General features: G+C 36.8%; 1 protein-coding gene across 9 annotated transcripts in view; it reads left to right on the top strand.

Annotated features, from left to right (window-relative positions):
- Positions 1 to 12,309, top strand: part of LOC124167167 (GRAM domain-containing protein 2B-like) — a 648,383-nt gene extending 636,074 nt beyond the window's left edge. For 8 of the 9 annotated variants that reach the window (XM_046544977.1, XM_046544974.1, XM_046544979.1 and 5 more), the window contains 3 exons: positions 2,975 to 2,983; positions 3,062 to 3,170; positions 9,219 to 12,309. In XM_046544977.1, the coding sequence (XP_046400933.1) occupies positions 2,975 to 2,983; positions 3,062 to 3,170; positions 9,219 to 9,404 (304 nt within the window). In that variant the 3' untranslated portion in view covers positions 9,405 to 12,309. The remainder of the gene's footprint in view (positions 1 to 2,974; positions 2,984 to 3,061; positions 3,171 to 9,218) is intronic. The other variant, XM_046544976.1, reaches the window with a different exon arrangement.
- Positions 12,310 to 12,702: the final 393 nt, after the last annotated feature.

Raw genomic sequence — 12,702 nt, 5'->3', positions numbered from 1 at the left:
AGTCCAGCATTGTCACTGTGCTGGAATCAGGGACGCAGCTAGGAATTAACGCGTTACGTACCGGGGTATTTAAATTCCTAGTAACGCCAATTTGGAAATATGTGCCTATTAGGGCGTATTGCCTTTGGTTTAAACATGGTTAAAAAGCTAATGTTTAGAATATAACTTTACCCAATCAAACGTTATGATGCATCAATTCATTATGAATAACGAACAACGACTGAAAACATACTAACAAATACCTATTGTACGCTTTAAAATTGTTTAGGTTGATGCGCCTAAATGACAAGAATCTTCGTCATCCATCCGGAACGTACGGGAAAAAAATGACGAGAATTCTCGCCATCCGTACGCAACGTGTTAAGACTAGGGATTAAGATTAGAATTAAGATTAGGGAGGAGATTCGCTGGGAAAGTATAAAGTCTGACAAGATTAGGGAGGGTTTTTTGTGCAACTAATACTGAAGGGTCATGGGATGTGTAATATCTGCCAGGGTAAGCAGGAGGGGCAGAGGCCAGAAAATTTTTATGATAAGTGGTTCAAAATGGTGAGTTTTACAGCTGTGTGAATAGTTTGATTTTTTCTTTGTGAGTCATCCTTCCCCCTAATGTTAGTTACAATTAAAAAAAAAAAATTCTCTGACCCCAGGGAGGGGGGAATTACCTATCCCTCCAAACTCCCCCCATGCTGCACCACTGACTGGAATCACTAGGATTAAATGCAAATAAGTCACGGTCTTTCGTCTATTGTTAATTGAGTATGTTTTGAAGATAGTTGAATGTTTTAATAAATTTTATATGCTAAATGGCATTTCAAAGAAGTCTAATGTACTGGAATCGCTGTGCTACAATTCAGCTGAATTCAACATCATTCATGCGTGTTTTGAATAAGGTAAAATTTTTGATGAATTTTTTATATGCATTGGAAAGAGTGCTTTATCAGGCAAGGAAATCCATTTTGTGTTCCAATTTTGCCCTGGGCTAATGCTTCCAAACCCAGCTTTAAAATTTTTCAGAACTAAGCTGAGATTCATGATAAAGCATTATGCATACGAATTTCAATTTAAGAATATTAAAACAATGTTTGGGCATTGTTGACCAGTATATTGAGAATAAAAATGTAAGGCTTAAATATATTCTGTTTTGATGGTACAGTAACTATAACCTTCCTTGGTTTCACCGCCTCAGTTGAGAATCAGTACAATAAATTTGAAATTTAATTTAAAACCCATGTTTTTATTCTGATTAAAAAGAAGAAAATAAACCATCCTGTCTTGGCCCAAGTTCCCACATTTAGATTTTATAGATAAAAGAGTACATGTTCAAAATGGAAAACATGCTGGTAATTTGCTTAAAATTTGACACTAGAGTGATATAAAGTCATAATCATAGATTGGTGATATTTTTTGTAGTATGTTTTGTAAAAAATATTTACAGAGAAAGATTTTGAAATTGATGCACACCTCGTGTTTGGTTTTGAACTTGTAGTCTATTATCAGTAAAATTTTATGTGGTGCATACCTTGCACCAAAGTAGGGTAGTTTATTTTTTCTTTTCAGTTTGAATTTTAATTTACCATCATATTTTTTTTCTTTTTAGCTTTAATAAAAACATTATTTTTATATTTATTTTTTGTATATCATCATGAAATTTGATTTTTTTATATTAGCTCAGCACCAAATAGCCAGAATCAGTTTTGAATTGTCACAAATCACTCACATTTATGCTGTGGCTGAGCTATTAACACAAGTGTTAATTGTCAAAAATGGCTGCTCATACTGCCTTTGAAGAACTAGAAAGAGTCTTAAGGCCGTTTTACACGGTACACGGAATTGCGCAGGTTAGAGCTGCATTAATTTCTAAAATGGCGTGGAATTGCGCGAATGCATGAACGAAATTAGAACATGGTCTATTTTGCCGTCTCGCGTCCACGCATTCTCGCATGTGTTCTAGCAATTCACCGCTTTACACGATGCAATTTTGATTGTGCCTTTGCACGTACGTCAGATTGCGCAATTCCGTGTACCGTGTATAACGGCCGTTAGAATATATCTTCATTTGGTTGTGATCTATTCTGAAATTTTAAGTTGATTGATTATGGAGAATTTAGAAGTAAATATGAGTTGCAAAATTTGCCCCAAACAAAAAACATGCAGACTAGAAAGTGACGTGTTAAAAATGTGGTAAAACAAGTGGCAATTTGTCATTGGCATGCTCACGTGTTTAACTGCAGTAAAGGGTGCCTTTATGGCCTGCGTTTCTCTTTGTAACTACAGTGCAACCTCGATATAACGACACCCCACAGTGCACTAATAAACACTCGCTATAGCGAATTGTCGCTTTACCGGAGGTGGAGCAAATAATAGCCAATATACCTCTTGCGAACAGATATACAGGAACAGGAGTGGTGCGGCGACAGATAAACATCTATCCGATAAACGTAAGCATAAATCCAGACGAAAGGCGATGTTTTTTTGCATCACTTAATTTCCTTACTCAAATAACGACTAACTATTCCAACAATTTATAAGCGCCGCACTGAATAAAAATCATGCAAAGCATTGTTTCGTCAATCATTATATTTATCGAACGACAGTTTACCACATAAATTTGAGACTGAGCACTCCATTAACTTCATTTCTAACAGATCGCTAGCAGTTACAGAGGTTAAGGAGTCTTGATGAAAGTCTTCCGGCGGTGAAACCCTCGCTATGGCGAGAGCCAACACCGAAAGAGTCTCGTAAAAACCAATTTTTTAACACGCTTATTAAAGGGTCAATCGACGGTGCATCGGCTATCTCTCGTAATAACGGGGGTGTTGCTATAGCCCGTACTCGCTTTAACGAGGTTCCACTGTATATTGCTGATATTTCAATTTTTTTTCTGTGTTAGTGTTTTAATTTCATGAACATGTGCTTGCTTTTGACCAAGATTCTTTCTAATGTTTATTTCTTTCTCTTGCCTACATGGAAAGGCTCTCTGGGTAAGAAAAATACAGCTCTTAATCTGAGTATTATCCGATTTTGAGTAGATTACTAATGGCTTGTTTCTTTCATTGTAGCAGTGACGATGTTTATCAGGAGATCTTGAAGTGGCAGAATCAGTTACATTCCAAGTCAGCAAATGAAGTCCAGGAATTTTTGAACACAAATTTAGACCAAATAGCCAAAGTAAGTTCAGAAATGTCTTATTTTTAGTTGTAATCATAGAGCTAATCATATAAATCAGTGATTTAACCCAAACATGGGTTAGCATGTCATTTTCAATCATTCAGGTTTGGGGAGCAAGTTCCTTTCCTTGGGAAGGTTTTTTTTGTAGGGATGTCCGAAGGCCTAAACTGTGATTTGAACACAGGACCCAAACTGAAGATCCTTCTTATTACTGAGCATTTTCCATCTCATAGCATTCATTCTTAGCCAGAGCCCTATTCTCTTTCTCTTCTTCTCTTGTTTAGCCAACATCTTTTCCAGATGGCACAGGAATTTTACATATCTGGATACGAGGGTTGACCATCAGGATGCTTGAAATTGTGCTCAGGAAGTTAGTGAATAGGTTTTGTTTCTTTATTCCCTTTGGTGATGAAAGAAATATATTAAAATAATACAAGGGGACTGGCAAATTCATATGCATCGATAAAATTGTATCGTATACACCCATGTCTCGTATAGCGCAATTTCGATTAGCGCAAATTCGTTCCTCGGGGAAACATTGCAACGCAGTGTAGCCTAATCAAAAATCTTAAACGCTCTCGTGATAAAACGTGAACTTGCGCTAAGTACACACGAAATTTCTATCATTTTACGCACATTAATATTATTGCTAGCCTCAAATCTTCTTTTTTGTTTATATATTAATCGAAATTCATTGCTGTGCAATGGCCAAAAGTATTACTCGTCATTGGGTCCAGATAGCCGGCCTACCGAAGTATTTTATCTCGTCTCCTTAACAGAATGATAATAAATAATTTAGATTGTTAATTAAGCGTGGGGCTAGTGGAAATGATTTTTTTTCAGCAATACGGTTTGAGACGTATTTTTGCCGTCAAAGGTTATCGGGCGATTGACTTCCAGGTAGAGGGTCTACGCTAAAGCCTTCAAGGTCATCGGTATTCAAGGGGGAGAAATGGAGCGGTGGACGAGTGGCGCATGAATAGCATCAACACATAAAAGGGTCCGATATAGAGTCTCAAACACAATGGCTTCGTTCCCTCCCCGCAGTCGTGGGCCTTCTGCGTCTCAGGAATACAGTTCAGCAGTGGCAGGTGATATAGATAGAGCCATACAGAGTAAAAACCAAGAGAATATGGCAAAAAATAGGAATGCGTGTAGAAAAATCAAGCATTTATCAAGAAAAACTATAAACCTAGAAGAGGAATTGAAAGAGGTCAATTGCTTTGAATATGGAGAGCGTCAAAGCGATATTGCGCGCAAGTTTAAACGCACGAAGCCTTCTGAATAAAGACGAATTTAAAACATCAGTGACCTAAGCCGCGCACCAACTTCAACCAAGCGGTCTACACATACGGAAAGTTCATAGTGAATCAGTACAAAAAGACGAGGGTGGTAATCGCTCCGAGACATTTAGTGAAAGCTCCGGTTGGTTCCAGAATTTAAACGGCAAGCAAGTGTTTTCAGTGCGGCGATATCAGGTGAATCTGCAAGTGTTGATAGCGCAGTCACCGCAACATTTTCTGATGAACTCCAAGCTGTGATTGAAAGTGGCTCCTTTCCCCCTCAACCAGTTTTTAGTGTTGACGAGACGATATTGTTTTGGAAAAGAATGCAATCTCGTTCATTCATTTTCAGGGAAGGAAAACCTGAGTCAGGTTTCAAGGCATTTAAAGACTGTTTCACGTAGCTGCTAATGACTCGGAGGACTTCAAATTAAAATGATTTATCATTCATTAACTCCGCTAGCTATGAAATGGCATTCAAAGTAGCATTTTCCTGTCATTTCGATGAGCGAAAAAAGGGCCTAGGTGACACAATAGTTGTTTTAGACAAGTTTGAAAAATCGTCACCTGCCGGCAACGCATTGCGATCCCCTGAGATAGCAGATGTTAGCCCACCCGCATGACAGGAGGGAATTTCAAAAGCACGTAAGAATTTTTTTTAACGTGAATAAAAGTCTTTGAATGTGTGCATACTATCTTTAAAGATGTTTTAAACTATAAAAATTTATATAAATAATGTTTTCTAAGGCTTTTTATGGGAATATAGATGTTTTAGAGGAAATTCAATACCCAAGACCTATGCTACCAGGAATGCATCCCTATCTTCCCAATGTTAAAACGCTCTCGTATAACGCAAATTCATATAGCGCAAAGACCCCTAGGAACGCATCCCTTGCGCTATACGAGACATGGGTGTACTCCCTATTTTCCTAAAAACTCGTCCATTAGGTTATAACACACTGGTATTAAGTTCATACATGGATACTGATATACCCCTTCCTACATGATCAGTATCCAGTCTGGGACTACTTTCTTTTTTGGTAAGAAGGCCCAATTGCAAGTGATGGCATGATGTGAGCACAAGTAGTGCTGTGTTGTGCCAGTAGCCGTTGGAGACCACATTGTCTACAAGCGAATTTAATATATGTTTTACCACATTTTAGGGATTTCTATGGTTAAGTTAGTGAAAAGTGAAGTTTCTGAGGATAATGATGTTTCCATTATTCTTGAATTTCATTCTTAGTGGATGCTGCAAGCAATGCAACGTCAGAGGCAGGGAAGGCTGCTAGGATATCTTGCCATGCTGCACAGAAATTGGGGGCTGGATCATTTCCAGATTTTGATTTTTAAATTAATTTTTTTGCTTACAATTGGAATAAATTCTCACATATGGATCTCAACCTTTTATTTTTTGTCTTGCTTTTTAATTTTCGCCTCTATTCAGTCTTAGGAAATCGGATGCGAATGGTAATTGAAGTTGGGCCCTTAAGGTTTGCCATGTAGATACTTAAGGATGCTGTATGCTGGGAATGCGTGAATTATTCTTGAGAATCTCATTTTTCTCGAAGTAATTTAAGTTGTCTAAGTTGAAGTTTTTCGTAGTAATTAGGATTCATGAGAGAGTATTATGTATTTAACTCTTTCTCTCTTTGAGAACTTTCGCTCTTTGAAAACTTTCAATTCCTAATGTTCATTTCTGACATTATGACACTGCTACTGGTGACAACTATTGATTGTGTTACATTTGATAGAATTTTTGATCATGCAGGTTACGATTCATATCGATTGCGACCAGTCTGTGCTCTGTATTCCTGCACACTTCGTATCCTTTCGTATGCACTTAGTCAACAGGCTGTGAGTGGATCGTATCCATTGTAGAAAAGCTATGGAGTGGCATAGTATCTCCTTGGTCATTGGATAATAACTTGATGCAAAATATGTAGGGTGCTGTGCCACAGCCACCTAGAGAGAAGGCCTGTTCACAGGCGTTTGACGTCGCTCATTGTAGTGCTACCGCCAGAGAGAGCATGGCAGAATGGAAGTAGTCGTGGTGCTGTCTGCGACGGTGGTTTAGCCGCTGTAATGAAAAGATAATTGATACCTAATTTACTCAGTCAATAAGAAAATAATCAGTGGTTTCCGAGAAAATACTGACACGTATAAAAAAAGATTTTTCAATCTGAAGTTATTCGTTAATATTGCGTCTAATCCACGTACCATATAACTCCGCCGCTCTCCAGAAAAAAAACTATTTATAACTGATTCATAAATTGTCGTTGTGAACTAGAAGTACTACATAACAAGATTAAAATCCGAAATAACTATCTAGAAAAGGCTCTTTGCATCCAAAGAGAATTTATTGTTCTACACAAAAGCGTCTCGAAATTCGATAGCATTAAGTGGTGATGTCAAGTATTTGATTAAACCTGGTTGCAGTCCATATACTTTCCTTGGATAAATAATTTCTTTCTGGCAGAGTAAAAGGTGTTCACACAAGGTCCCAAATGGATCTATTAATTAAGAGTGAATTCTTATTTATTTTGACACTGAATTAGATATGCCCATGGGCTATGAAAATCTTACCTTAGAGCCTGACGAAATAAGATTTTCAATGATAGTTACTTGTGAAATATAAGATCGTTGACACATCTGCTATTATTACGCTCGAATACATCAAAATGCCTGCCAAAATTTACGTATAGTCCAGCCTCAGCTTATAAAACGCACTGGTCCTAGGTGCTTAAGTATTTGAAAAATTATTTGGGATGAGCAAAAGTTTCAATGCCACTTCAGTAGATGTATCAATCTAATAAAAAATCTGAAAGTCCTGCCAAATCACCAGCATAAACATTTGTATAAAGAACACGACATCTCTTAAATCACACCTCAGATCTTACTTTACATGCATGAAGTAATCACCACAAGGAATTTTGGTGGCAGGAAAGAAAAAAACACAGAAATAAAATACAAATATTTTGTATTTTCATTAGTCAATCACAATAATACCTGCAATTTTCTCTTATTACCATGAACTAATTTGGTGAAAAAAATACTGGTAATCTCTTTTGAACAAAAATTATTGAAAAGAGCACTGGCAGAAGTCACAATAACTATCTTCAATAGTTTTTCCGACGAATGTCCATATTGTCACATCATCCACTTATAAAAAACAAATCCACCATAGTCCTATATATCACTTCAACCACTATGTTATTCTGTCTTCTAGAAGATAGTTTGGTAATTTTGAAGAAATGGCACCCTCCTCACCATCTGGGCACCTTTAATTCAACACAAATTATCTTCCCCATCTTCTCCGGCAAGGCCACAGATTCTTTCCTGATGTAACTCGCTGTGAAGTGAAGCTCACACCACTAAAATTAATAAATAAGAAAATACCAAATAAATTACTACGTAGTTATTCCATTCCCAATTTTAGGCATTTCTGCATGAGAAATATTTTTCAACTCTAAGTTACAAAAGTATAGTTAAATAAGCACTGTTTTACTGAGTTTCAGACGCATAGCATAGCAGAGGTCAAGATAAGGAAGAATAATCGTTACTATAAACTTGGCTGCTATATTATAATTCCCAGAAACTCCTTCAACCTCACGTTTACTGAACGAAATATGTAATACAAAAAATATAAGAATTTCCTATTGAATTGTCGCTTCTACATTTAAGTCGCCACTTATAGTACTGTCAACATCCCCAAGCCACATCTAGCTAGAAATTACATCCAAATAATTACAGCGAGAAAGGGTACATACCTTACTGTTTTTCGTGGAGGTGAAATTGTCTCTTCTCATCCCTCAAATACACTCCTTCTTCAACTCAGGATCTTTTGGAAAGCTAAAAAACTTGAACTTCGGGTCCACTCCTGAAGTTTTCTTCGCATCCCGGTACTACACACGGGAAAGGAACTTTTAGCAAAAATGCCTAACAAATACGTTTCTTAAGCCCAGCGAATGAAATTCAAGAATAAAGGAAACTTCACTATCCTCAGAAACTTCAATTTCCACCAACTAACACCACAAAAATGCCTAAAATGTGGTAGAACGTAACGTAAATACACTCGTAAACAAAATGGTCTCCAACGGCAGCCGGAACAACAGAGCACTTCTCGTGGTGACGTCAGAGCTTCAGCCATCGCTTGTGATCGGGCCTTCTCTCTAGGTGGCTATGGCTGTGCTGTCTGGGTTCTCTAAAATATGATTTTCAAAAGTCCCTCTCACATGAGTACTAATATTTTCCAAAACAATTGAGTGGTGCCAGGAATACTCTTGGATAAAATTCAACTTTCTCTATTATTGTATTTCATTCAAGGCCTAACACTTGGAGATCAAATTATTCATATATTCCCATGGCCTTCTCTAGTCACTCTGCCAGTTCTTACAATTTTTGTTGAACCCTACAGCACAATACATTCACAGCCCAAAAACAATTTTATCTAGATTTGATAGATCAATGGTACATTTTTAAATCTCCTCTCAATAAATATTTTTCTATTCCTATTCTCTTGAACTTTGTGATGCTTGCATTGGTCGAAAATGGTATTCTGACTTCTCGTGTTAGGCTATAAGAGGCGAAAAGGTTCAAAGGGTAAAGTCTGTTCAAATGGGAAGCTTTCATCCTCAAAGCCATCATTACATCTGTGAAAATGTGTGATTCTATTTTGGCCCTTCCTTGAGTAACCCAAACAAAATTGAATTTTAATTTTGTTTCGTAGAGCTTAGACTTATATTCTTTGTCATCCTTCCTCCTTTAGGTGAGGCAGTCACTGGAGGCCCTTGCTTTGCTGATTGTGCCTGACGAAGGTGAACTCGGGGATCAGCATATGGCGGGGGGAAGTGGTCGCCTGGGGGTGCGGCATCAAAGGAGGCCAGACCAAGGTTGGCCCGGGAGACCTGCGGCCGCCTCGGCTAGTTCAGAAGCTCAAGACGGACCAAGTTAACACAAGCTCCCGCTAATGGGGGCTATCCGTCCCACCAAATTTTTTGCCCCAGCACCTCCTATTGTCATCCAGTCGTAATAAATTCTCTCCCTCGCTTGTCAGTCGCTTTGAGGTGCCTGTGTGTTGCAGAGATATTTATATCCTCATGCGCTGAGATGGAGAGGAAGGAACTGTTTGATGCTGGCTCTCCTGGGAGCTCTATCTCTCGTCTCCCCGGGAGCTCTCGTATATCAGGTGGTTATTTTTGCCAGCTTTAAAAACTTGAACTACTGCTAGGTGAATGGTATTTCAATGCTCCATGTTTAATTTATATGATAAAAAGCAAGGTGACCTCTCCTCCAACTCTTTTTCAGTAATTAAAGCATTAGGTTGCTTGAGTGAATAGTACAAACAAATGACAAATGAAAAGGGCTCTGGAAGGTGTTTTAGTTTTGGTAGGGCCTTGGTTTTTTTGAGGCCTTGATTCAATAGTTGATTTTCTTCCACCAAGAGCTAATGCTGAGCAAAGTGTTGGGTGAGTTGAAGAGGACCGAGGGAAAGGGATTCAACGGGGTACATTTTTTTCTCCGTACTGAGTAGTCGTATGATGATTTGGGGCTTGAAGGGTGAAATGAAGCATTGTTTCGCTCAGAGGTGTTGTAGGGCGTTGATTTATTGAGTCTGTGATAAACAGGGTTTGATGCTTTGTTGGTCCTATCAGAATGATAATTGAAGGATGAGAGTGCAAAGCAGGGCCTGTGGAGAAAGAGAAAAATGGAAAGCCATATTTCAGATATAGTGGGGTTGTGCTGTATATCATTAATGATTTTTTTTCCTTTCTAAGTCCTCAAAAATTTGATGAAATCCCTGACCAAAAATAAAACCAATTAATCTGGTCATTCATCCATTATCACGTTGTTCTCAATCAAAATTGATCAAGTTTTGGTATGTCAAGCTTATTGCTAAATGCTTTTGAGGTTACTTTCATGATATCAACGATTTAAAGTGTATAGCATTTTATTCTACATCATTCTCCTGTGATAATTTAAAGAAGTAGCATCAACAAAGTGATCACCTGGTTAATAACTCTTACTTTGTTACTACATAACTGGAAAATCAATATTATTTAGTCTGGCTGTGAATAAATCATCATATTTAATTTGACAATTTAAGGTTAATTTCATTAGAAATGCTTAAATTTTCAATAGACTTTAAGTACTTTATTTATCATGTATGCATACTGTAGTTTTCAGTCCTATAGAAGCATAAAGGTTTCTCATTAAATTGGTAATAATTCCTCTTTATAAGTCATTCACTTATGTCATATATATTTCCTAAAACTTTATCATGCGGGTTTAGAAGTTAAGGATGGATAACAATTATTCTAATGCATTATATTAAGATTATTGAATTGGAAATGGCCAAATACTAGTTTAGAAATCCTTATTTTTGAACTTTCTCAAATGAAAATAACACTCAATTTTCTGCTCAGATTAAAAGACTAGCAATGAAGGTTAAATGGATGAGGCAGTACTTGTCTTCAGAGAGTTTTCCTAAAGTATGTAGTATTGCCAGGTTAATTGTTCTATACGTGGTGTATCATAAAAGAAGAGCATGGTTACTATTTCTATTTGCTTTGGTATTTAACTTAATTTAACATGGAAAAAGTAATTAAAGCATATGAAATAATGCACTCTTCAGACACTGGTAAAAAGCAACAGAGACAGCAAATAATTACCAAATATCATTGAATGTGAAGAAAAATGTCTTTTCTTGATTCATATCATTAAACTTTGTGTAAGTATATGTTGTAATTTATTAAATTCTTGGATTTGTATTTAGTTGTTACCAAGCTTTAGACATAGTCTATTGTGGTGGTGAATCGAAGTATTTCATTAGCTCGCTGTGAGCGAGTAAGGAATGTCTAATGGATGAGGTGATATTTTTGAGTTTTGGTTTGTAACATTCTTAAAGGTTTAAACAGCTGTGTTTTGTGAATAGTCCCTTGGGTTGTGCAAAGTATAACAAAGAGGAGATATTGTAATAATGTGTATTTTTCAATCTCCCACTGTTTATTGTTCCTTTATTCATTGCCATGCACATTGATAATGGTTGCTATGATGAGCCATGCTATTTATTCTTGGCAGTGAACACTTGTGGTTTTCATAAGTATGGGTGATTTTTGTGTTTTAGAAGCTATCAGATTAATGTTCAGTGGTGGATACTTGGTTAAATACATTCACGAGGTATCATTGCAAAGTAATATTGCATTTATTAAGCCATTTTTTTTAGTGTGAGGTACTTTTTTCTGAGTTTTCCTTCTAGCTGAAGGGAGTTGTTGTTCAGTTGTTTGTTGAAATTCATGAGAGTACTTCTAATATGTTTGTTGGTAGTCTATTTTGAGTTTTCCCAGAAGTAATGCAGTGTTGAATGTAAAAGCAGCATCATTGAAAGTGATTTGAAATCAGCAGCAGCATTTGTTTTGCAAAGTATGCAAAACTCCTCTTGGAATGTCTGTTAACATAGGGAACATTCATCCTCAACCCTATCATTACATCCATGAAAATGTGCCAAACTATTTTGAGCTACAGTTTGTTTTTGATTTCGAATAATGCATTGCTGCCTGAAAAAAGCATCATATTTGTTCTAGTTGTGATGTGATTCATTAAATCTCTCAAGCTTCTTGCCCTAGTGAAAATTGTTTACCATATAGTCCTATTGGTTAGGATAATTCTTTAACAAATAAGTATTTAAATATTTTGTTTTGTGTAAATAATTTATATGTTAAAATGTTACATGCCTGAAGTAGCTTGAGAATAAACTTGTATTATAGTCCATATTGGATTGCACCAAGGTTCATTGAGTGAGGATGTAAGCTAAATTGTAAAAAGGCAAACACAAATGCATAATATACTTATGAAAAATAGTTTTTGTTTTATTTACAAATATTGACCATCATACAAAATCCACTTTCGAAAACAGCCCAAACTAAAGTTTTATAAATTCTCCCTCCCAATGCTTTTTCTTAATTCTTGATCTGTTGCCTACTTTTACAGGTAGTCTTGTTATTTTAAAAAATTGGCAGCCTTAGTCCTTTAGCATTTAAGTTGATGATATCACAAGCTCAAACCAAGTGGGAAACCACTTCTCAGCCATCCTCCCTTCTTCGCATTGGTCCCATGTGGTTCTTTCTTGTTCATTCTTTTGTCAGTGATTCCTTCCCTCAATGATAGATTCTCCTCAAGCAAGTAAATGAATCAGACTTCTATTGACGTCACCAACTTATAGTGCTGAACAGTGTATGCACTTTCTAAATTTA

The sequence above is a fragment of the Ischnura elegans genome, chromosome 10 (assembly GCF_921293095.1).
Source record: "Ischnura elegans chromosome 10, ioIscEleg1.1, whole genome shotgun sequence".
Classification (NCBI taxonomy): Eukaryota; Metazoa; Arthropoda; class Insecta; order Odonata; family Coenagrionidae; genus Ischnura; species Ischnura elegans.
This window is presented reverse-complemented; position numbering and strand designations above follow the sequence as displayed.